Source organism: Nerophis ophidion, linkage group LG02, assembly GCF_033978795.1.
Source record: "Nerophis ophidion isolate RoL-2023_Sa linkage group LG02, RoL_Noph_v1.0, whole genome shotgun sequence".
NCBI classification, from domain to species: Eukaryota; Metazoa; Chordata; class Actinopteri; order Syngnathiformes; family Syngnathidae; genus Nerophis; species Nerophis ophidion.
Window position 1 is genome coordinate 74,060,622 of NC_084612.1, and position 26,799 is coordinate 74,087,420.

The following is a 26,799-nucleotide window of genomic DNA, read 5'->3' on the forward strand; positions in this document are numbered from 1 at the left end:
ACGTGCAGTGTGTGTATTATACGTGCAGTATGTGTATTATACGTGCAGTGTGTGTATTATACGTGCAGTATGTGTATTATATGTGCAGTATGTGTATTATATGTGTATTATACGTGCAGTGTGTGTATTATACGTGCAGTGTGTGTATTATACGTGCAGTGTGTGTATTATATGTGCAGTATGTGTATTATATGTGCAGTATGTGTATTCTATGTGCAGTATGTGTATTATATGTGCAGTATGTGTATTCTATGTGCAGTATGTGTATTATATGTGCAGTATCTGTATTATATGTGCAGTATCTGTATTATATGTGCAGTATCTGTATTGTATGTGCAGTATGTGTATTATATGTGCAGTATGTGTATTATATGTGCAGTGTGTGTATTATATGTGCAGTATGTGTATTATATGTGTATTATACGTGCAGTGTGTGTATTATACGTGCAGTGTGTGTATTATATGTGCAGTATGTGTATTATATGTGCAGTATGTGTATTCTATGTGCAGTATGTGTATTATATGTGTATTATACGTGCAGTGTGTGTATTATACGTGCAGTATGTGTATTCTATGTGCAGTATGTGTATTATATGTACAGTATGTGTATTCTATGTGCAGTATGTGTATTATATGTGCAGTATCTGTATTATATGTGCAGTATGTGTATTATATGTGCAGTATGTGTATTATATGTGCAGTATGTGTATTATATGTGCAGTGTGTGTACTATATGTGCAGTGTGTGTATTATATGTGCAGTATGTGTATTATATGTGCAGTATGTGTATTATATGTGCAGTATGTGTATTATATGTGCATTATGTGTATTATAGGTACATTATGTGTATTATATGTGCAGTATGTGTATTATATGTGCATTATGTGTATTATATGTGCAGTATGTGTGTTATATGTGCATTATGTGTATTTTAGGTGCAGTATGTGTATTATATGTGCATTATGTGTATTATATGTGCAGTATGTGTATTATAGGTACATTATGTGTATTTTAGGTGCAGTATGTGTATTATATGTGCAGTATGTGTATTATATGTGCATTATGTGTATTATAGGTACATTATGTGTATTATATGTGCAGTATGTGTATTATATGTGCATTATGTGTATTATAGGTACATTATGTGTATTATATGTGCAGTATGTGTATTATATGTGCATTATGTGTATTATAGGTACATTATGTGTATTTTAGGTGCAGTATGTGTATTATATGTGCATTATGTGTATTATATGTGCAGTATGTGTATTATAGGTACATTATGTGTATTTTAGGTGCAGTATGTGTATTATATGTGCAGTATGTGTATTATATGTGCATTATGTGTATTATAGGTACATTATGTGTATTATATGTGCAGTATGTGTATTATATGTGCATTATGTGTATTATAGGTACATTATGTGTATTATATGTGCAGTATGTGTATTATATGTGCATTATGTGTATTATAGGTACATTATGTGTATTTTAGGTGCAGTATGTGTATTATATGTGTGCATTATGTGTATTATATGTGCAGTATGTGTATTATATGTGCATTATGTGTATTATAGGTACATTATGTGTATTTTAGGTGCAGTATGTGTATTATATGTGCAGTATGTGTATTATATGTGCATTATGTGTATTATAGGTACATTATGTGAACCCACGCATCGCAACGGTAATACGATAGACCTAGTGCTTGTCAGGGGCATCACCGTTTCCAAAGTTACGATACTCCCGTATACTAAAGTATTGTCTGATCATTACCTTATAAAATTCGAGGTTCAGACGCATGTTCGTCAAACTAATAATAATAATAACTGCTATAGCAGCCGCAACATTAATACAGCCACAACGACAACTCTTGCTGACCTACTGCCCTCGGTAATGGCACCATTCCCAAAGTATGTGGGCTCTATTGATAACCTCACTAACAACTTTAACGACGCCCTGCGCGAAACCATTGATAACATAGCACCGCTAAAGTTAAAAAAGGCTCCAAAAAAGCGCACCCCGTGGTTTACAGAAGAAACTAGAGCTCAGAAATTATTATGTAGAAAGCTGGAACGCAAATGGCGCACAACTAAACTTGAGGTGCACCATCAAGCATGGAGTGATGGTTTAATAACTTATAAACGCATGCTTACCTTAGCTAAAGCTAAATATTACTCAAATCTCATCCACCGTAATAAAAACGATCCTAAATTTTTGTTTAGTACGGTAGCATCGCTAACCCAACAAGGGACTCCTTCCAGTAGCTCAACCCACTCAGCTGATGACTTTATGCAATTCTTTAATAAGAAAATTGAAGTCATTAGAAAGGAGATTAAAGACAATGCGTCCCAGCTACAACGGGGTTCTATTAACACTGACACGATTGTATATACGGCGGATACTGCCCTCCAAAATACTTTCTCTCGTTTTGAGGAAATAACATTAGAGGAATTGTTACAACGTGTAAATGGAATAAAACAGACAACATGTTTACTTGACCCTCTTCCTGGGAAACTGATCAAGGAGCTCTTTGTATTATTAGGTCCATCAGTGCTAAATATTATAAACTTATCACTCTCCTCGGGCACTGTTCCCCTAGCATTCAAAAAAGCGGTTATTCATCCTCTTCTTAAAAGACCTAACCTCGATCCTGACCTCATGGTAAATTACCGACCGGTGTCTCACCTTCCCTTTATTTCAAAAATCCTTGAAAAAATTGTTGCGGAGCAGTTAAATGAACACTTAGCGTCTAACAATCTATGTGAAACCTTTCAATCCGGTTTCAGGGCAAATCACTCCACGGAGACAGCCCTCGCAAAAATGACTAATGATCTATTGCTAACGATGGATTCTGATGCGTCATCTATGTTGCTGCTCCTCGATCTTAGCGCTGCTTTCGATACCGTCGATCATAATATTTTATTAGAACGTATCAAAACACGAATTGGTATGTCAGACTTAGCCCTGTCTTGGTTTAACTCTTATCTTACTGATAGGATGCAGTGTGTCTCCCATAACAATGTGACCTCGGACTACGTTAAGGTAACGTGTGGAGTTCCCCAGGGTTCGGTCCTTGGCCCTGCACTCTTCAGCATCTACATGCTGCCGCTAGGTGACATCATACGCAAATACGGTATTAGCTTTCACTGTTATGCTGATGACACCCAACTCTACATGCCCCTAAAGCTGACCAACACGCCGGATTGTAGTCAGCTGGAGGCGTGTCTTAATGAAATTAAACAATGGATGTCCGCTAACTTTTTGCAACTCAACGCCAAAAAAACGGAAATGCTGATTATCGGTCCTGCTAGACACCGAACTCTATTTAATAATACAACTCTAACATTTGACAACCAAACAATTAAACAAGGCGACACGGTAAAGAATCTGGGTATTATCTTCGACCCAACTCTCTCCTTTGAGGCACACATTAAAAGCGTTACTAAAACGGCCTTCTTTCATCTCCGTAATATCGCTAAAATTCGCTCCATTCTGTCCACTAAAGACGCTGAGATCATTATCCATGCGTTTGTTACGTCTCGCCTCGACTACTGTAACGTATTATTTTCGGGTCTCCCCATGTCTAGCATTAAAAGATTACAGTTGGTACAAAATGCGGCTGCTAGACTTTTGACAAGAACAAGAAAGTTTGATCACATTACGCCTGTACTGGCTCACCTGCACTGGCTTCCTGTGCACTTAAGATGTGACTTTAAGGTTTTACTACTTACGTATAAAATACTACACGGTCTAGCTCCATCTTATCTTGCCGATTGTATTGTACCATATGTCCCGGCAAGAAATCTGCGTTCAAAGGACTCCGGCTTATTAGTGATTCCCAAAGCCCAAAAAAAGTCTGCGGGCTATAGAGCATTTTCCGTTCGGGCTCCAGTACTCTGGAATGCCCTCCCGGTAACAGTTCGCGATGCCACCTCAGTAGAAGCATTTAAGTCTCACCTTAAAACTCATTTGTATACTCTAGCCTTTAAATAGACTCCCTTTTTAGACCAGTTGATCTGCCGTTTCTTTTCTTTTTCTTCTATGTCCCACTCTCCCGGGTGGAGGGGGTCCGGTCCGATCCGGTGGCCATATACTGCTCGCCTGTGTATCGGCTGGGGACATCTCTGCGCTGCTGGTCCGCCTACGCTTGGGATGGTTTCCTGCTGGCTCCGCTGTGAACGGGACTCTCGCTGCTGTGTCTTGGATCCTCTTTGGACTGGACTCTCGCGACTGTGTTGTATCCATTGTGGATTGAACTTTCACAGTATCATGTTAGATCCGCTCGACATCCATTGCTTTCCTCCTCTCTAAGGTTCTCATAGTCATCATTGTCACCGACGTCCCACTGGGTCATTATTGTCACCAATGTCCCACTGGGTGTGAGTTTTCCTACCGAGGATGTCGTGGTGGTTTGTGCAGCCCTTTGAGACACTAGTGATTTAGGGCTATATAAGTAAACATTGATTGATTGATTGATATATGTGCAGTATGTGTATTATATGTGCATTATGTGTATTATAGGTACATTATGTGTATTATATGTGCAGTATGTGTATTATATGTGCATTATGTGTATTATATGTGCACTATGTGTATTATATGTGCATTATGTGTATTATAGGTACATTATGTGTATTTTAGGTGCAGTATGTGTGTTATATGTGCAGTATGTGTATTTTAGGTGCAATATGTGTATTATATGTGCAGTATGTGTATTATATGTGCATTATGTGTATTATAGGTACATTATGTGTATTATATGTGCAGTATGTGTATTATATGTGCATTATGTGTATTATATGTGCACTATGTGTATTATATGTGCATTATGTGTATTATAGGTACATTATGTGTATTATATGTGCAGTATGTGTATTATATGTGCATTATGTGTATTATAGGTACATTATGTGTATTTTAGGTGCAGTATGTGTATTATATGTGCATTATGTGTATTATATGTGCAGTATGTGTATTATAGGTACATTATGTGTATTTTAGGTGCAGTATGTGTATTATATGTGCAGTATGTGTATTATATGTGCATTATGTGTATTATAGGTACATTATGTGTATTATATGTGCAGTATGTGTATTATATGTGCATTATGTGTATTATAGGTACATTATGTGTATTATATGTGCAGTATGTGTATTATATGTGCAGTATGTGTATTATATGTGCATTATGTGTATTATAGGTACATTATGTGTATTATATGTGCAGTATGTGTATTATATGTGCATTATGTGTATTATAGGTACATTATGTGTATTATATGTGCAGTATGTGTATTATATGTGCATTATGTGTATTATAGGTACATTATGTGTATTATATGTGCAGTATGTGTATTATATGTGCATTATGTGTATTATAGGTACCTTATGTGTATTTTAGGTGCAGTATGTGTATTATATGTGCAGTATGTGTATTATATGTGCATTATGTGTATTATAGGTACATTATGTGTATTATATGTGCAGTATGTGTATTATATGTGCATTATGTGTATTATAGGTACATTATGTGTATTTTAGGTGCAGTATGTGTATTATATGTGCATTATGTGTATTATAGGTACATTATGTGTATTTTAGGTGCAGTATGTGTATTATATGTGCATTATGTGTATTATATGTGCAGTATGTGTATTATATGTGTATTATAGGTACATTATGTGTATTTTAGGTGCAGTATGTGTGTAATATGTGCAGTATGTGTATTTTAGGTGCAGTATGTGTATTATATGTGCAGTATGTGTATTTTAGGTGCAGTATATGTGGTGGATGATGTCAGCAAGTATATCTGAGCAGGAATGTGAGGCGAGTGGGAGCAAGGAGGGACAGGGGAAGGTTTGTTCCCTGAGTGACAGTCCTTTTAGTCTTATCTCCCGTCCTTTCCTTTTATAGAAAAGTGGACGGTGAGCAGAGGGAAAAAAAAACATTTTCTTGTCTTGTGTCTCTCCATTTTGCTTTCTTGTTTCATTTGTCATCCAGTAGAGTAGTTCTTACCTCGGACTTATACAACTAATCAGTTTAATCTATTTTCCCCAACAAAACCACGTCCTCGGTCCTGGAGATGTCCCACTGGTGTTCCAGGGACTTCACGTGTGGAGGCAACACCTGTGCAATATTGGAGGTGTGTTGGGACTCCAAAACTGACACCTGGTTTAGTTTCTACTTCACAAAGTACAAACCCTGTATGAGTTAGGAAATTGTGTTAGATGTAAATATAAACGGAATACAATGATTTGCAAATCCTTTTCAACCCATATTCAGTTGAATATGCTACAAAGACAACATATTTGATGTTCAAACTGATAAACATTTTTACTTTTGCAAATAATCATTAACTTTAGAATTTGACGCCAGCAACACTGTGACAAAGAAGTTGGGAACGGTGGCAATAAATACTGATAAAGTTGAGGAATGCTCATCAAAAACTTATTTGCAACATCCCACAGGTGTGCAGGCTAATTGGGAACAGGTGGGTGCCATGATTGGGTATAAAAACAGCTTCCCAAGAAAGGATGGGGCGAGGTACACCCCTTTGTCCACAGCTGTGTGAGCAAATAGTCAAACAGTTTAAGAACAACGTTTCTCAAAGTGCAATTGCAAGAAATTTCGGGATTTCAACATCTACGCTCCATAATATCATCAAAAGGTTCAGAGAATACGGAGAAATCACTCCACGTAAGCGGCATGGCCGGAAACCAACATTGAATGACCATGACCTTCAATCTCTCAGACGGCACTGTATCAAAAACCGACATCAATCTCTAAAGGATATCACCACATGGGCTAAGGAACACTTCAGAAAACCACTGTCACTAAATACAGTTGGTCGCTACATCTGTAAGTGCAAGTTAAAGCTCTACTATGCACAGTGAAAGCCATTCATCAACAACATCCAGAAACGCCGCCGGCCTCTCTAGGCCCGAGATCATCTGAGATGGACTGATGCAAAGTGTCGAGTCCACATTTCAAATTGTTTTTGGAAATATTCGACATCGTGTCATCCGGACCAAAGGGGAAGCGAACCATCCAGACTGTTATCGACACAAAGTTAAAAAGCCAGCATCTGTGATGGTATGGGGGTGCATTAGTGCCCAAGGCATGGGTAACTTACACATCTGTGAAGGCACCATTAATGCTGAAAGGTACATACAGGTTTTGGAACGACATATGCTGCCATCTAAGCGCCGTCTTTTTCATGGACGCCGCTGCTTATTTCAGCAAGACAATGCTAAATCATGTTCAGCACATGTTACAACAGCGTGGCTTCGTGAAAAAAGAGTGCAGCTACTTTCCTTGCCCGCCTGCAGTCCAGACCTGTCTCCCATGGAAAATGTGTGGCGCATTATGAAGCGTAAAATACGACAGCGGAGACCCCGGACTGTTGAACGACTGAAGCTCTACATAAAACAAGAATGGGAAAGAATTCCACTTTCAAAGCTTCAACAATTAGTTTCCTCACTTCCCAAACGTTTATTGAGTGTTGTTAAAAGAAAAGGTGATGTAACACAGTGGTGAACATGCCCTTTCCCAACTACTTTGGCACGTGTTGCAGCCATGAAATTCTGAGTTAATTATTATTTGAAAAAAAAATAAAGTTTATGAGTTTGAACATCAAATATCTTGTCTTTGTAGTGCATTCAATTGAATATAGGTCGAAAAGGATTTGCAAATCATTGTATTCTGTTTATATTTACATCCAACACAATCTCCCAACTCATATGGAAACAGGGTTTGTACCTCTTTAGTGTTATTTCTCTATTAAATCATGTTCTCACCTGCAAGTCCTGTCAGCAGTCGTCAGTTTGCATCCTGGGAGAACAAACCCATGTGACCCGGTCGTAACATTACGGAACGTAAACCAAGTATTGTTGACGGTTTTTGAAAACATTTTTAAAGTGAAGCCAAATAGTGGAATGAGTCGATTTTTACATGTTAGATTGCAAAAAAATACCAAAAAATGTTGCCGTTTTGCCCCCTTTAAAGCATGTTTTTTGAATAGTAATTACTACACTCCACTTTTACGTCCCTAATCATGGCAGCAACACACACATCTCTCCTCTGCACGCCTCTAAGAGGCTAACCCTGAGGTCAGGTCTGTAGCTGTGGGTCAGTCCAATGTTTACAGACGGGGAAGAAACCGCGTTGATGAGCACAGATCCAGACAAAGAAGTCAGTCGGAGGAGGAGGATGGTGGCGGCGAGAGTTTGCGTTCCAAACGTGTCTCAAGGCAGAGGAGATTGGAAAGACTAATTAGCCACCATTTGACTGATTAATGGCTGCAACCTTAATTAGCAATTTAACCATCGGGGAGCCGGTAAACATGCTCGGCTTTTAATTTCTCTACAAGCTTTGTTTCGCGTTACTTTATCCATTGAAACTAATGATGAAGTGTTATTAGGGACCGATGTCCCTTTGGGACTGAGGACCCTATTGTATTTCTAAGGTTTTATTATTATTATTATTATACCGCCGCCTCTTTGAGCTGTAATTTGACCCCTTTAAAATGCTTCAAAACTCACCAAACTGGACACACACATCAGGACTGGCGAAAATTGCCATCTAATAAAAAAACAAACTCCAAAACTCAAAATTGTGCTCTAGCGCCCCCTAGCAAAAAACACAGACAAAATTGCTTTTAAGTTTGGTTAGGAATGTCGTAGAGACATGAAACCAAAACATCTATGTAGGTCTGACTTAGACCTAAATTTCATACGCTGACCTGCTTCGGCAAAAATCAACAGGAAGTTGGCCAAAACCTCTTCAAAACAAAAGTTTCATAAAAAATGTCATTTTTTCCTCTTTGAGCTGTAATTTGACCCCCTTAAAATGCTTCAAAACTCACCAAACTGGACACACACATCAGGACTGGCAAAAATTGCGATCTAATAAAAAAACAAACCCCAAAACTCAAAATTGTGCTCTAGCGCCCCCTAGGAAAACACACAGACAAAATTGCTTTTAAGTTCCGTTAGGAATGTCGTAGAGACATGAAACTAAAACATCTATGTAGGTCTGACTTAGACCTAGATTTCATACACTGACCTGCTTCGGCAGAAATCAACAGGAAGTTGGCCAAAACCTCTTCAAAACAAAAGTTTCCTAAAAAATGTAATTTTTGCCTCTTTGAGCTGTAATTTGACCCCTTTAAAATGCTTCAAAACTCACCAAACTGGGGACACACATCAGGACTGGCAAAAATTGCCTTCTAATAAAAAACCAAACCCCAAAACTCAAAATTGCGCTCTAGTGCCCCCTAGGAAAAAACAGAGACAAAATTGCTTTTAAGTTCCGTTAGGTATGTCGTAGAGACATGAAACAAAAACATCTATGTAGGTCTGACTTAGACCTAGATTTCATACACTGACCTGCTTTGGCAAAAATCAACAGGAAGTTGGCCAAAACCTCTTCAAAACAAAAGTTTCATAAAAAATGTCATTTTTTCCTCTTTGAGCTGTAATTTGACCCCCTTAAAATGCTTCAAAACTCACCAAACTGGACACACACATCAGGACTGGCAAAAATTGCGATCTAATAAAAAACAAACCCCAAAACTCAAAATTGTGCTCTAGCGCCCCCTAGGAAAAAACACAGACAAAATTGCTTTTAAGTTCCGTTAGGAATGTCGTAGAGACATGAAACTAAAACATATATGTAGGTCTGACTTAGACCTAGATTTCATAAACTGACCTACTTTGGCAAAAATCAACAGGAAGTTGGCCAAAACCTCTTCAAAACAAAAGTTTCCTAAAAAATGTCATTTTTGCCTCTTTGAGCTGTAATTTGACCCCTTTAAAATGCTTCAAAACTCACCAAACTGGGGACACACATCAGGACTGGCAAAAATTGCCTTCTAATAAAAAACCAAACCCCAAAACTCAAAATGGCGCTCTAGCGCCCCCTAGGAAAAAACAGAGACAAAATTGCTTTTAAGTTCCGTTAGGAATGTCGTAGAGACATGAAACTAAAACATCTATGTAGGTCTGACTTAGACCTAGATTTCATACACTGACCTGCTTTGGCAAAAATAAACAGGAAGTTGGCAAAAACCCTCTTCAAAACAAAATTTTCCTAAAAAAATGTCATTTTTGCCTCTTTGAGCTGTAATTTGACCCCTTTAAAATGCTTCAAAACTCACCAAACTGGACACACACATCAGGACTGGAAAAAATTGCGATCTAATAAAAAAACAAACCCCAAAACTCAAAATTGTGCTCTAGCGCCACCTAGGAAAAAACACAGAAAATTGCTTTTAACTTTCGTTAGGAATGTCGTAGAGACATGAAACAAAAACATCTATGTAGGTCTGACTTAGACCTAAATTTCATACACTGACCTGCTTCGGCAAAAATCAACAGGAAGTTGGCCAAAACCTCTTCAAAACAAAAGTTTCCTAAAAAATGTCATTTTTGCCTCTTTGAGCTGTAATTTGACCCCTTTAAAATGCTTCAAAACTCACCAAACTGGACACACACATCAGGACCGGAAAAAATTGCGTTCTAATAAAAATTGCCATCTAATAAAAAAACAAACCCCAAAACTCAAAATTGTGCTCTAGCGCCCCCTAGGAAAAAACACTGAGAAAATTGCTTTTAACTTCCGTTAGGAATGTCGTAGAGACATGAAACGAAAACATCTATGTAGGTCTGACTTAGACCTAGATTTCATACACTGACCTGCTTCAGCAGAAATCAACAGGAAGTTGGCCAAAACCCCTTCAAAACAAAAGTTTCATAAAAAATGTCATTTTTTCCTCTTTGAGCTGTAATTTGACCCCCTTAAAATGCTTCAAAACTCACCAAACTGGACACACACATCAGGACTGGCAAAAATTGCGATCTAATAAAAAAAAAAACCCAAAACTCAAAATTGTGCTCTAGCGCCCCCTAGGAAAAAACACAGACAAAATTGCTTTTAAGTTCCGTTAGGAATGTCGTAGAGACATGAAACAAAAACATTTATGTAGGTCTGACTTAGACCTAGATTTCATACACTCACTTTTTTCAGCAAAAATCAACAGTAGGTTGGCAAAAACCCTCTTCAAAACAAAATTTTCCTAAAAAATTTCATTTTTGCCTCTTTGAGCTGTAATTTGACCCCCTTAAAATGCTTCAAAACTCACCAAACTGGACACACACATCAGGACTGGCGAAAATTGCGATCTAATAAAAAAACAAACCCCAAAACTCCAAATTGCGCTCTAGCGCCCCCTAGGAATAAAACACAGACAAAAAACTGCTCCCAGGAAGAAAAGACAGACAAAACTGCTTGTAACTTCCAGTAGGAATGTCGTAGAGGCATGAAACAAAAACCTTTATGTAGGTCTCACTGGGACCTACATTTCATTAAATGACATCCTTCAGCAAAAATCAACAAGAAGTTGGCAATTACCCCCTTCAAAACAAAAGTTTTGTAAAAACCTGTCACCTTTTTTCAAACATTATCTCCTCTGAGAGCGTTTGTTGTGTCGGCCTCAAACCCGCACAGGAAAGAGATTGAACCCTTCTCAGCAGCTGCTCGGCCATGGAAACCCATTCCACGAAGCTCTCTGCGTACTGTACGTGGGTTAATTGGTAGGTCACATGAAGTAGCAACTAACTGCAGAAAGTCTTTGCACTATGCTCTTCAGCATCCGATGACCCCTGTCTGTCAGTTTACGCGGCCTACCACTTGGTGGCTGAGTTGCTGTTGTTCCCAAACTTCACTTTTCTCATAATAAAGCCGACAGTTGACTTTGGAATTTTTAAGACATTTCACGACTGGATTTGTTGCACAGTTTCGCATCCTATGACAGTTCCGTGCTGGAAATCACTGAGAGCGGCCCATTCTTTCACAAATGTTTGTAGAAACAGTCTCCATGACTAAGTACTTGATTTGATACACCGGGACAAGTCATTAGGACACCTGTTTCTCATCATTTGGATGGGTGGCCAAATACTTTTGGCACTATAGTGTACTTAAAGGCCTACTGAAAGCCACTACTAGCGACCACGCAGTCTGATAGTTTATATATCAATGATGAAATATTAACATTGCAACACATGCCAATACGGCCGGTATAGTTTACTAAAATGCAATTTTAAATTTTGCGCTATAAGTCGTCTGTTTTCATCGCATAATTCCACAGTATTCTGGACATCTGTGTTGCTGAATCTTTTGCAATTTGTTCAATTAATAATGGAGACGTCAAAGAAGAAAGCTGTTGGTGGGAAGCGGTTTATTGCGGCCGCCTTTAGCAACACAAACACCTTGTTTCCTTGTTTACATTCCCCAAAAATGACGGTGAAGCTTTACTATGGAACAGAGCGGTCAAGAGAACATGGTTCCCTACCGCAGGTTACGGTGAGAAAATGGTGGTAATAAGTCGGCTCTTACCGTAGACATGAGCAGAGAGCTTGCGTCGTTCCTCCTGCACCTGTCAAAGAGGCAGCTGCGGACTCTCTTGCCTCGTCCCACCGGCCGCCCCCGACCGTCTGATGCAGGGGTAGGGAACCTATGGCTCTAGAGCCAGATGTGGCTCCTTTGATGACTGCATCTGGCTCTCAGATAAATCTTAGCTGACATTGCTTAACACGATAAGTAATGAATAATTTTGCTGGTAATCACGATGTTGAAAATAACGTTCAAAATATAAAACATTCTCATGCATTTTAATCCATCCATTTGTTTTCTACTGCACCTGTTCAAGAAATAACAATGTTATTAAAAAGAATTAGAGACTTATTATACTCTAAAAATTCTGGTCTTTCTTAAAATTTGCACGCATTTAGTTGTATTCAGTGTTAAAATATATGATATGGCTCTCACAGAAATACATTTTAAAATATTTGGATTTCATGGCTCTCTCAGCCAAAAAAGTTCCCGACCCCTGGTCTGATGCATCCACCGTGGAGGAGAGAAGGGGAAAAAAAAAAATCTCAGCCCGGCTGCCTACGCCTTGTAGAGAAACGTGGCTTCCCTCGGAGACACTGGCGGTCACCACACCCCTCTAAATTTTCAGGTTGTACAGGTACGACCATATAATCTCACTAAAACACTAGTAACACAATAAGCAGAAGAGGGATTCTCCAGAATTATCCTGGTAAATGTGTCTAATAACATCTGAATCGCAATGCCTTCACTCTCACTTTCCTCATCCACGAATATTTCATTCTCGCTCAAATTAATGGGGAAATTGTCGCTTTCTCGGTCCGAATCGCTCTCGCTGCTGGTGGCCATGATTGTAAACAATGTTCAGATGTGAGGAGCTGCACAACCCGTGACATCACACGCACATCGTCTGCTACTTCCGGTACAGGCAAGGCTTTTTTATTAGCGACCAAAAAGTTGCAAAGTTTATCGTGGATGTTCTCTACTAAATCCTTTCAGCAAAAATATGGCAATATCGCGAAATGATCAAGTATGACACATAGAATGGACCTGCTATCCCCGTTTGAATAAAAAAATCTCATTTCAGTGGGCCTCTAAGGAAGTAAGACTTTTTGGAGTAGTTTCATTAGCGGGCCGTTAAAAAGGAGCTGCAAGTGGCCCCCGAGACGGACTTTGGGCACCTGCCATGAAAGATAAGTGCGTTACCTCTTCAGGCCATTTTTGTTGTCAGCAGTGTGTGATGAATGGATGCGGCGGCACAGCTGCACGCCGCGATACAATCACATTCAACCCTTCAAACCTCACCGGCAAACATAATTAAAACTCTCATTAAAAATGGCCGTGGTTTAATTAATAGCGCCACAGCCTCTTTCAGCCCACCTCTCCCATTTCCGGCGCCGGTTATCTCCCACCTGCCCGGCTGCGGGAATCTTTCCGTTAGAATTGTGCTGTTTTTTTTTTATCACAAAATACCAGGAAAGCAAAAAGTTCTCCGATGATTGGAAATCATTCAAGCGTCTCGGCGCTATCGCGTGTCCTTTGCAAATGAAACGGGCTAATTAGCCCATCTGGTCTTAAATCTGCGAGGCGAAAGCGAAATGGCGGCGTGAGAGAAAAGGCCAGAAGACGGCCATTGTTCCTCCGTCAGCGCCGGATTGTGCGGACGTCTGCCGCTGTCTCCTCACGGCGCACGGCAAAGAAAAGCATGCAAATGAGTGCTGCCGATTTCAATCAAGCGCTGGTATTGATTGCCTGGTGCCGGATCCCGCAGTCCCACTTGTGGTGTCCTCAGCATCAGGTCATGGGTCATCTGCTGCATCGCCTCCAAAAATTCAAGCCAGGGTCCGCCAACTCCTCCTTACAGCTTCAGTTAACATCCATCCATCCATCCATCTTCTTCCGCTTATCCGAGGTCGGGTCGCGGGGGCAACAGCCTAAGCAGGGAAACCCAGACTTCCCTCTCCCCAGCCACTTCGTCTAGCTCTTCCCGGGGGATCCCGAGGCGTTCCCAAGCCAGCCGGGAGACATAGTCTTCCCAACGTGTCCTGGGTCTTCCCCGTGGCCTCCTACTAATTGGACGTGCCCTAAACACCTCCCTAGGGAGGTGTTCGGGTGACATCCTGACCAGATGCCCAAACCACCTCATCTGGCTCCTCTCGATGTGAAGGAGCAGCGGCTTTACTTTGAGTTCCTCCCGGATGGCAGAGCTTCTCACCCTATCTCTAAGGGACAGACCCAAACTCATTTCGGCCGCTTGTACCCGTGATCTTATCCTTTCGGTCATGACCCAAAGCTCATGACCATAGGTGAGAATTGGAACGTAGATCGACCGGTAAATTGAGAGCTTTGCCTTCCGGCTCAGCTCCTTCTTCACCACAACGGATCGGTACAATGTCCGCATTACTGAAGACGCCGCACCGATCCGCGAGTCAATCTCACCATCCACTCTTCCCTCACTCGTGAACAAGACTCCTAGGTACTTGAACTCCTCCACTTGGGGCAGGGTCTCCTCCCCAACCCGGATATGGCACTCCACCCTTTTCCGGGCGCTTCAGTTAACAGTGGGCCATAAATCAACATTGTTCTATTTTAGTGTACAATCTTTCTTGTTTTGAAGGGGTAATTGCCAACTTCCTGTTGATTTTTACTGAAGGATGTCAATTAATGAAATGTAGGTCTAAGTGAGACCTACATAGAGGTTTGTGTTTCATGTGTCTACGACATTCCTACCTGAAGTTAGGAATTCTATTTTAGTGTACAATCGTCCCTCGTTTATCACGGCTAATTGGTTGCAGGCCTGATCATGGTAAACTCATTTCCGCCAAGTAGGATTATTATTGATAAATCCAGTATTATCGTAGACAACATATTTTTACCTGCACATTACCTACCTTCTCTGTATCCTGGAGTCAAACTGGTGCCTCCTTCTTTCACCCAGTCAACATATATTTACCCGCACAGTACCTACCTTCTCTGCATTGTGTGGTCACGCTGGTGCTTCCTGCATTTAAGCGGCCATCTTGAGACGGCAGCAGCAGCGCAGAGGTTCTTTGAAGGCTCGTAAAATCAAAACCGGAGCAGTTACAAAAACTCTTTGCGCGACTTTTAATCAGAAGGGTTCAATCTCTTTCATGTGCGAGTTTGAAGACGACACAACAAACGCGCTCAGAAGAGATAATGTTTGAAAAAAGGTGACGGGTTTTTACAAAACTTTTGTTTTGAAGGGGTAATTGCAAACTTCCTTTTGATTTTTACTGAATGATGTCAATTAATGAAATGTAGGTCTAAGTGAGACCTACATAGAGGTTTTTGTTTCATGTGTCTACGACATTCCTACCTGAAGTTAGGAATTCTATTTTAGTGTACAATCGTCCCTCGTTTATCACGGCTAATTGGTTGCAGGCCTGATCATGGTAAACTCATTTCCGCAAAGTAGGATTATTATTGATAAATCCAGTATTATCGTAGACAACATATCTTTACCTGCACATTACCTACCTTTTCTGTATCCTGGAGTCAAACTGGTGCCTCCTCCTTTCACCCAGTCAACATATATATATATATGTATATATATATATATATACATATATATGTATAGGTGTATATATAGGTATATTTGTATATATATATATATGTATATATATATATATATATTCCGCCCGATTGTAGCTGAGATAGGCACAAGCACCCCCCGCAACCCAAAAAAGGGAATAAGCGGTAGAAAATGGATGGGTATATATATACTTCTATGCATATATATATATACATATATGCGTATGTGTATATATATATATATATATATATATATATATATATATATATATATATATATATATATATATATATACATATAGCTCGGTTGGTAGAGCGGCCGTGCCAACAACTTGAGGGTTGAAGGTTCGAACCATGCTTCTGCCATCCTAGTCACTGCCGTTGTGTCCTTGGGCAAGACACTTTACCCACCTGCTCCCAGTGGTTTAAATGTAAAAATTAGATATTGGGTTTCACTATGTAAAGCGCTTTGAGTCACTTTGAGAAAAGCGCAATATAAAAATATAATTCACTTCACATATATATATATACATACAGTATATATATACATATATATATATGTATATAGACGTGACCAATATTGCTAAGGTACTGTTACAGTATGTAACATTACTACATAATGCCTAGGTACTTGTAGAGTATGTAACTCTATTACTTAATGCAGTGGTTTTTAACCTTGTTGGAGGTACTGAACTCCACCAGTTTCATACGCGCAGCCACCGAACCCTTCTTTAGTGAAAAATAAAATGTTTTTCAAATTCAAGACAAAGTTATATAATCTTTTGCTGGTGTACAACCGTGCATGAACATCACCTTGTTCAAAAACAAAACCAACACAGTGCATGAGCTCGTAACAAATGACACACCTGCAAGTCAGTTTGGGTTCTGCTGTTGCCGTATCCCTATTATCCCGATAGGGAGAAGTTTTTATGTTCACGATGGAGGCTACATCGAAACCCTGAGGCCGACTCACCGAACCCCTAGGGTTCGATCGAATCCTGGTTAAGAACCACTGACTTAATGACAAGGTATTGTTCAGTCAGTAACTACTAAATAATGCCAAGATACTTGTTCAGTATGTAACTTTACTAAATAATGCCAAGGTACTTGTTCAGTATGTAACTTTACTAAATAATGCCAAGGTATTGTTCAGTATGTAACTACTACTTATTGCCAAAATACTTGTTCAGTATGTAACTGCTACTTATTGCCAAAATACTTGTTCAGTATGTAACTTTACTAAATAATGCCAAGGTACTTGTTCAGTACGTAACTACTACTTATTGCCAAGATACTTGTTCAGTATGTAACTTTACTAAATAATGCCAAGGTACTTGTTCAGTACGTAACTACTACTTATTGCCAAGATACTTGTTCAGTATGTAACTTTACTAAATAATGCCAAGGTACTTGTTCAGTATATAACTACTACTTATTGCCAAGATACGTATACAGGATGTAAATACTACTTATTGCCAAAATACTTGTTCAGTATGTAACTTTACTAAATAATGCCAAGGTACTTGTTCAGTATATAACTACTACTTATTGCCAAGATACGTGTACAGTATGTAACTACTACTTAATTCCAAAGTACTTGTTCAGTTTGTAACTACTATTGCCAAGATATGTGTACAGTATGTAACTACTACTTATTGCCAAAATACTTGTTCAGTATGTAACTACTATTGCCAAGATATGTGTACAGTATGTAACTACTACTTATTGCCAAGATACGTGTACAGTATGTAACTACTACTTAATTCCAAAGTACTTGTTCAGTTTGTAACTACTATTGCCAAGATATGTGTACAGTATGCAACTACTACTTATTGCCAAGATACTTGTTCAGTTTGTAACTACTATTGCCAAGATATGTGTACAGTATGTAACTACTACTTATTGCCAAAATACTTGTTCAGTATGTAACTTTACTAAATAATGCCAAGGTACTTGTTCAGTATGTAACTACTACTTATTGCCAAGATACGTGTACAGGATGTAAATACTACTTATTGCCAAAATACTTGTTCAGTATGTAACTTTACTAAATAATGCCAAGGTACTTGTTCAGTATGTAACTACTACTTATTGCCAAGATACGTGTACAGTATATAACTACTACTTAATTCCAAAGTACTTGTTCAGTTTGTAACTACTATTGCCAAGATACGTGTACGGTACATAACTACTACATAATGCCAAGGTACTTGTTCAGTATGTAACTTTACTAAATAATGCCAAGGTACTTGTTCAGTATGTAACTTTACTAAATAATGCCAAGGTACTTGTTCAGTATGTAATTATTACTTATTGCCAAGATACGTGTACAGTATGTAAGTACTACATAATGCCAGGGTACTTGTTCAGTATCTATCAGTGAATGCCAAATGTAATTACGACATAATATCAAAGTAATTGTAAGGTATGCAACTTTATTACTGCTAATACCTAGAACTGTATGATGTAAGTCAGGGACGACTACTGTGAAAAAGACGGAAAAAGAACATTTTTCATTAGTGACTCTTTACTTTGTGTCGGACAAACAAAAGGGAATAAGCGGTAGAAAATGGATGGATGGAAACAATTAGCTGAAGTGGATGTAAGTAGAACCTTCCTCACTGAGTCATCTCCGTCCTCCCTGCCTGACTTTCATTTCATTTTATTCCTCTCTTCATATTTTGAGCGCCCTTCGGTGGTCTTCCTTCCCTAATTAGCTCACATCCCTTTGCTCCGCCAGCGCCATGGTGATGACACGGACGCGGCACAGCCCCAAATCAAACATACACACTTAAAAGCTTCCCTACACACACACACACACTTTATTAATCTGTTGTTTTTCTTGAAAAAATCTTTCTTGAATGAAATTAAACAATGGATGTCCGCTAACTTTTTGCAACTCAATGCCAAAAATACGGAAATGCTGATTATCGGTCCTGCTAGACACCGACCTCTATTTGATAATACAACTTTAACATTTCAAAACCAAACAATTAAACAAGGCGATTCGGTAAAGAATCTGGGTATTGTCTTCCACCCAACTCTCTTGTTTGAGTCACACATTAAAAGCGTTACTAAAACGGCCTTCTTTCATCTCCGTAATATCGCTAAAATTCGCTCCATTTTGTCCACTAAAGACACCGAGATCATTATCCATGTGTTTGTTACGTCTCGCCTCGATTACTGTAACGTATTATTTTCCCATGTCTAGCATTAAAAGATTACAGTTGGTACAAAATGCGGCTGCTAGACTTTTGACAAGAACAAGAAAGTTTGATCACATTACGCCTGTACTGTATATACCTTTATATACATTTATACATACATATATACCTATACTGTATATACCTTTATATACATATATACATACATATATACCTATACTGGCTCACCTGCACTGGCTTCCTGTGCACTTAAGATGTGACTTTAAGGTTTTACTACTTACGTATAAAACACTACACGGTCTAGCTCCATCCTATCTTGCCGATTGTATTGTACCATATGTCCCGGCAAGAAATCTGCGTTCAAAGGACTCCGGCTTATTAGTGATTCCCAAAGCCCAAAAAAAGTCTGCGGGCTACAGAGCGTTTTCCGTTCGGGCTCCAGTACTCTGGAATGCCCTCCCGGTAACAGTTTGAGATGCTACCTCAGTAGAAGCATTTAAGTCTCACCTTAAATCTCATTTGTATACTCTAGCCTTTAAATAGACCTTCTTTTTAGACCAGTTGATCTGCCACTTCTTTTCTTTTTCTCCTCTGTTCCCCCCTCCGTTGCGGAGGGGGTCCGGTCCGATGGCCATGGATGAAGTACTGGCTGTCCAGAGTCGGGACCCAGGATGGACCGCTCGCCTGTGTATCGGTTGAGGACATCTCTACGCTGCTGATCCGACTCCGCTTGGGATGGTTTCCTGTGGATGGGACTCTCGCTGCTGTCTTGGATCCGCTTTGAACTGAACTCTCGTGGCTGTGTTGGATCCACTATGGATTGAACTTGTATAGTAACTATAAGTGTTGTATAGTAACTATAAGTATTGCACAGTAACTATAAGTGTTGTACAGTAACTATAAGTATTGTAGAGTAACTAAGTAATGTACAGCAACTATAAGTGTTGTATAGTAACTTTAACTATTGTACAGTAACTAAGTAGTGTACAGTAACTAAGTAGTGTACAGTAACTATAAGTGTTTTACAGTAACTAAGTATTGTACAGCAACTATAACGGTTGTATAGTAACTAAGTATTGTACAGCAACTATAAGTATTGTACAGTAACTAAGTATTATACATCAACTACAAGTGTTGTATAGTAACTAAGTGTTGTATAATAACTATAAGTGTTGTACAGTAACTAAGTATTGTACAGAAACTATAAGTATTGTACAGTAACTATAAGTGTTGTATAGTAACTATAAGTGTTGTATAGTAACTATAAGTGTTGTACAGTAACTAAGTATAGTACATCAACTATAAGTGTTGTATAAAGTAACTATGTGTTGTATAGTAACTATAAGTGTTGAACAGTAACTATAACTGTTGTACAGTAACTATAAGTATTGGACAGTAACTAAGTATTGTACATCAACTATAGGTAACAAATTGTTGTATAGTAACTATACGTATTGTAGAATAACTATAAGTATTGTACGGTAACTATAAGTGTTGTAAAGTAAAAATAAGTATTCTACAGTAACTAAGTATTTTAGAGTAACTATAATTATTGTACAGTAACTATAAGTATTGTACAGTGACTATAAGTGTTGTAAAGTAACAATAAGTATTCTACAGTAACTAAGTATTTTAGAGTAACTATAAGTATTGTACAGTAACTATAAGTATACTACAGTAACAAAGTATTATTAGAGTAACTATAATTATTGTAAAGTAACTATAAGTATTGTATAGTAACTATAAGTGTTGTAAAGTAACAAGTATTCTACAGTAACTAAGTATTTTAGAGTAGCTATAAGTATTGTACAGTAACTATAAGTATTCTACAGTAACTAAGTATTTTAGAGTAACTATAATTATTGTAAAGTAACTATAAGTATTGTATAGTAACTATAAGTGTTGTAAAGTAACAATAAGTATTCTACAGTAACTAAGTATTTTAGAGTAGCTATAAGTATTGTACAGTAAATATAAGTATTCTACAGTAACTAAGTATTTTAGAGTAACTATAATTATTGTAAAGTAACTATAAGTATTGTATAGTAACTATAAGTGTTGTAAAGTAACAAGTATTCTACAGTAACTAAGTATTTTAGAGTAACTATAAGTATTGTACAGTAACTATAAGTACTGTACAGTAACTATAAGCGTTGTAAAGTAACTGTAAGTGTTGTACAATAATAAGTATTGTTAAATAGTCCCTCTGACAGTTTCAATCCAAAGTGTTATTATCTCTTTGATCCAGCTCTCATTGACTTGCAGAATCCTGCTCAGTTTGACTTCACTCGTCCTCCATCACTAAAGCCTGACATCACAGCAAAACCACTTTTTCTACAAAGTTCACATTTCAAACATTGGAATCGTGTTCTGCAGCCTTCGTTTATTTTTCTAATAATCCCTTGAGGCGGCCGCAGGATTGTTTACTCTCTTTCATTTGCAGTACACTAACTTTTTTCACTGCCAGGGTTAATTAACCTTCAAATGAAGAAAACACACACACACACACACACACACACAGACACACACACACACACGCACAAAGACCACAATGAAAAGGAGAGTACTTTTTCAATTGTTTGTACGCCCACCCGCCATCTTTTTTCTTTCTTTCTTTTTCTTTCATTTCAGTCTTCTGACACATTCAACAACAGCAACTTCTTGTCTTGTCCTCCTTTCTTTTGTGCACCAAAGTCTTGACTAAATTCTGCCTTCTTTCAACTTCTGTCGGTGCTGGAAAAAAAAAACATGAAAGGCTCGAAACACAACAGTTTTTTCCCTTCAGAAGAACTTAATCTCTTTTTTTTTTTGTCTCACGTCGTCCACGTGGAATTTTTTGTGTGTGTGTGTGTGTGTGTGTTCATTTGACATTTATTTATTTCCATTATATAGCTGCTAAGTTTAATTAAACCTGCTCTTTCATGTAATACCTTGGCTTTCCCACGATGGTGACTGAATATTTGGGTTGGGAAATTGTGTTAGATGTAAATATAAACAGAATACCATGATTTGCAAATCCTTTTCAACCCATATTCAGTTGAAAATGCTACAAAGACAACATATTTCATGTTCAAACTCATTTACTTTATTTTTTTTTGCAAATAATAATTAACAAAACGTGCCAAAGTAGTTGGGAAAGGGCATGTTCACCACTGTGTTACATCACCTTTTCTTTTAACAACACTCAATAAACGTTTGGGAACTGAGGAAACTAATTGTTGAAGCTTTGAAAGTGGAATTCTTTCCCATTCTTGTTTTATTTAGAGCTTCAGTCGTTGTGTCCGGACTGCAGGCGGGCCGGGAAAGTACCCGCTGTAACGGCTGGGATTGCAAGGTGATGCTGGTTCGTTCTCTCAAGGATGCGGTCGGGCTTTGGACACAGCGTGAAGGTAAGAACAAATGATTTATTTAAAAATAATTCAGACTATGAAACAGAAAAACTTGCTCAAGGTACAAAAGACAAAGCAAAAGAGCTAGCATGGGAGCTAGAAGATAACAAGGCCTAGCTCTGTACTGGGGAACAAAAGTCGTTACTCGTTGTGTGAACACAAACTACGAAGTCAGACCGAATGAACGAAGGAGGCAGGCTTAAATCAAGACAGTAATTACAAAACAAGTGTGCGTCCGGAACAATCGGCAGGTGAAACTAATACGTAACTATGGTGACAAAACAAACAAGGAAGTGCAACCGGGAACTAAAGAAGTCAAACACTAACAGAACCTAATACAAAAAGACTCAAGAACCTAAACATGATCCGGGCAGCGGATCATAACATCCGTACTCTTTCATTTTTTACGAAGCCACGCTGTTTTAACACATGACTTGGCGTTGTCTTGCAGAAATAAGCAATTGTCTGACATGTTGCGGCTGGAACACCGTGCTTGGTGTTCATTTGTAAAATGGGGACACTTTTGTTACTTCTCTCTGGCGAGGGCTCTGATTGGCTGCTTCATGCAGCGTTGACCTCCCCTGATGGGCCTTTGTGTCCCCGAGTCTGCCGTTATCTCATCTTTGTGCATGCTGATCACCAGGTGTGTGGACACAGCGTGGTGGTCGCACGGGCGCCACACAATGGAGGACATCACTCCTCCCCGCTCTCATCTTTTTAGCAGTCCACGTCTGTGGCTTTTATTCTGCTATTGGATCTGCACCGAGAGACGTTGACGTATGCCCACACACACACACACACACACACACACACACACACACACACACACACACACACACACACACACACACACACACACACACACACACACACACACACACACACACTTGTAGGTTCGCAGGCACACATTCATACTCGGACAAACACAAACACACACACACACACACAAATACATACATACATATATACATACCCACATACGTATGATCCATCCATCCATCTTCTTCCACTTATCTGAGGTTGGGTCGCGGGGGCACCAGCCTAAGCAGGGAAGCCCAGACTTTCCTCTCCCCAGCCACTTTGTCCAGCTCTTCCCAGGAAATCCCGAGGCGTTCCCAGTCCAGTCCATAGTGGATCTAACATAATAGTGAGAGTCCAGACCATAGTGGATCTAGCATGATAGTGAGAGTCCAGTCCATAGTGGATCTAACATAATAGTGTGAGAGTCCAGTCCATAGTGGATCTAACATAATAGTGAGAGTTCAGTCCATAGTGGATCTAACATAATAGTGTGAGAGTCCAGTCCATATTAGATCTAACATAATAGCGAGAGTCCAGTCCATAGTGGATCTAACATAATAGTGAGAGTCCAGTCCATAGTGGATCTAACATAATAGTGAGAGTCCAGTCCATAGTGGATTTAACATAATAGTGTGGGAGTCCAGTCCATAGTGGATCTAACATAATAGTGAGAGTTCAGTCCATAGTGGATCTAACATAATAGTGAGAGTCCAGTCCATAGTGGATCTAACATAATAGTGAGAGTCCAGTCCATAGTGGATCTAACATAATAGTGAGAGTCCAGTCCATAGTGGATCTAACATAATAGTGAAAGTCAAGTCCATAGTGGATCTAACATAATAGTGTGGGAGTCCAGTCCATAGTGGATCTAACATAATAGTGTGAGTCCAGTCCATAGTGGATCTAACATAATAGTGAGAGTCCAGTCCATAGTGGATCTAACATAATAGTGTGAGAGTCCAGTCCATAGTTTATCCAACATAATAGTGAGAGTCCAGTCCATAGTGGATTTAACATAATAGTGTGGGAGTCCAGTCCATAGTGGATCTAACATAATAGTGAAAGTCCAGTCCATAGTGGATCTAACATAATAGTGTGAGTCCAGTCCATAGTGGATCTAACATAATAGTGAGAGTCCAGTCCATAGTGGATCTAACATAATAGTGAGGGTCCAGTCCATAGTTTATCTAACATAATAGTGAGAGTCCAGTCCATAGTGGATTTAACATAATAGTGTGGGAGTCCAGTCCATAGTGGATCTAACATAATAGTGAGAGTTCAGTCCATAGTGGATCTAACATAATAGTGAGAGTCCAGTCCATAGTGGATCTAACATAATAGTGAGAGTCCAGTCCATAGTGGATCTAACATAATAGTGAAAGTCAAGTCCATAGTGGATCTAACATAACAGTGTGGGAGTCCAGTTCATAGTGGATCCAACATAATAGTGAAAGTCCAGTCCATAGTGGATCTAACATAATAGTGTGAGTCCAGTCCACAGTGGATCTAACATAATAGTGAGAGTCCAGTTCATAGTGGATTTAACATAATAGTGGGAGTCCATTCCAAAGTAGATCTAACATAATAGTGAGAGTCCAGTCCATAGTGGATCTAACATAATAGTGAGAGAGTCCAGTCCGTAATGGATATAACATAATAGTGTGAGTCCAGTCCATAGTGGATCTAACATAATAGTGTTAGTCCAGTCCATAGTGGATCTAACATAATAGTGAGAGTCCAGTCCATAGTGGATCTAACATAATAGTGTGAGTCCAGTCCATAGTGGATCTAACATAATAGTGAGAGTCCAGTTCATAGTGGATTTAACATAATAGTGGGAGTCCAGTCCATAGTGGATCTAATATAATAGTGTGAGAGTCCAGTCCATAGTGGATCTAACATAATAGTGAGAGTCCAGTCCGTAATGGATATAACATAATAGTGTGAGTCCAGTCCATAGTGGATCCAACATAATAGTGAGAGTCCAGTCCATAGTGGATCTAACATAATAGTGTGAGTCCAGTACATAGTGGATCTAACATAATAGTGTGAGTCCAATCCATAGTGGATCTAACATAATAGTGAGAGTCCAGTCCCTAGTGGATCTAACATAATAGTGAGAGTCCAGTCCATAGTGGATCTAACATAATAGTGAGAGAGTCCAGTCCATAGTGGATCCAACATAATAGTGAGAGTCCAGTCCATAGTGGATCTAACATAATAGTGTGAGTCCAGTCCATAGTGGATCTAACATAATAGTGTGAGAGTCCAGTCCATAGTGGATCTAACATAATAGTGAAAGTCAAGTCCATAGTGGATCTAACATAACATTGAGAGTCTAGTCCATAGTGGATCTAACATAATAGTGTGAAAGTCCAGTCCATAGTGGATCTAACATAATAGTGAGAGTCCAGTCCATAGTGGATCTAACATAATAGTGTGAGTCCAGTCCATAGTGGATCTAACATAATAGTGTGTGAGTCCAGTCCATAGTGGATCTAACATAATAGTGACAGTCCAGTCCATAGTGTGGCCAGACCTGTGCCATGTCCCCAACCGATGTACAGCCGAGCGGTCCACCCCATGCTCGTCACTACTGTTGCATGCTGGGTAGTGTAGTTCTTATATTCCCATTGTTGCTGACCGGAGAAATCCAATGATTATTGTTATTGCCTATGACTGATTTATTTACTTAATTCTCATTTTCTTCATTTACATTATGATTTTTTTTTAAAAGAAATCTTTTCTCGCGGCCCAGCTTCACCCAGACTCTGCATCCAGTGGCCCCCCCAGATATATTGAGTTTGAGACCCCTACTCTAACCACCAGGCCACCTGAGTAAAGGCAGGTGGCCAAATACTTTTGACAATGTAGCGTATGTCTCCATCAGTTTGGGTCTGCGTGGCAAACAGAAGTCGTCTTTGGCGGCCTGGTTGACATCTAGAATAGCAGACTCGCACGATTAGACTTGCTTGTTTTGTGTGCGGAAGACATGAGGCGCCGATAACGTTGCGACATTTTCAAGTGTTGGTGACACAACACTGAAAATGTTTCTCAGAACTGGTGTGGCCCGCAGCCGACGCCATTATTTGGCACGCCGTCGAGCGTGTCTCCGTATAACATGAGGGCGTGAGACACACGCTACCGTGGTCTCACATGCTCCACAAAGACCCGCGCTTGGTTTTTCAGGATTGAACCCAGGAATCTCTGCTGCCTTCTTCATGAGAAAGTTGCTCGTGGAAGATAAGACTGTGTGCTCATTACAGATGTCCGATAATGGCTTCTTATAGTCCGATACTGTCCAACTCTTAATTACCGATACCGATATATACAGTGGTGATATGAACACATTATTATGTCTAATTGTGTTGTGATGCCCTGCTGGATGCATTAAACAATGTTTTCCGAAATAAATCAACTCAAGTTATGGAAACAAATGCCAACATGGCACTGCCATATTTATTATTGAAGTCACAAAGTGCATTACTGTTTTTAGCATACCT

General features: G+C 39.2%; 1 protein-coding gene across 1 annotated transcript in view; it reads left to right on the plus strand.

Moving 5' to 3' along the window:
* Positions 1–23,248, plus strand: part of eefsec (eukaryotic elongation factor, selenocysteine-tRNA-specific) — a 72,155-nt gene extending 48,907 nt beyond the window's left edge. The window contains exon 8 of the mRNA XM_061890680.1: positions 22,371–23,248. Coding sequence (XP_061746664.1) covers positions 22,371–22,444 — 74 coding nt within the window. The 3' untranslated portion in view covers positions 22,445–23,248. The remainder of the gene's footprint in view (positions 1–22,370) is intronic.
* Positions 23,249–26,799: the final 3,551 nt, after the last annotated feature.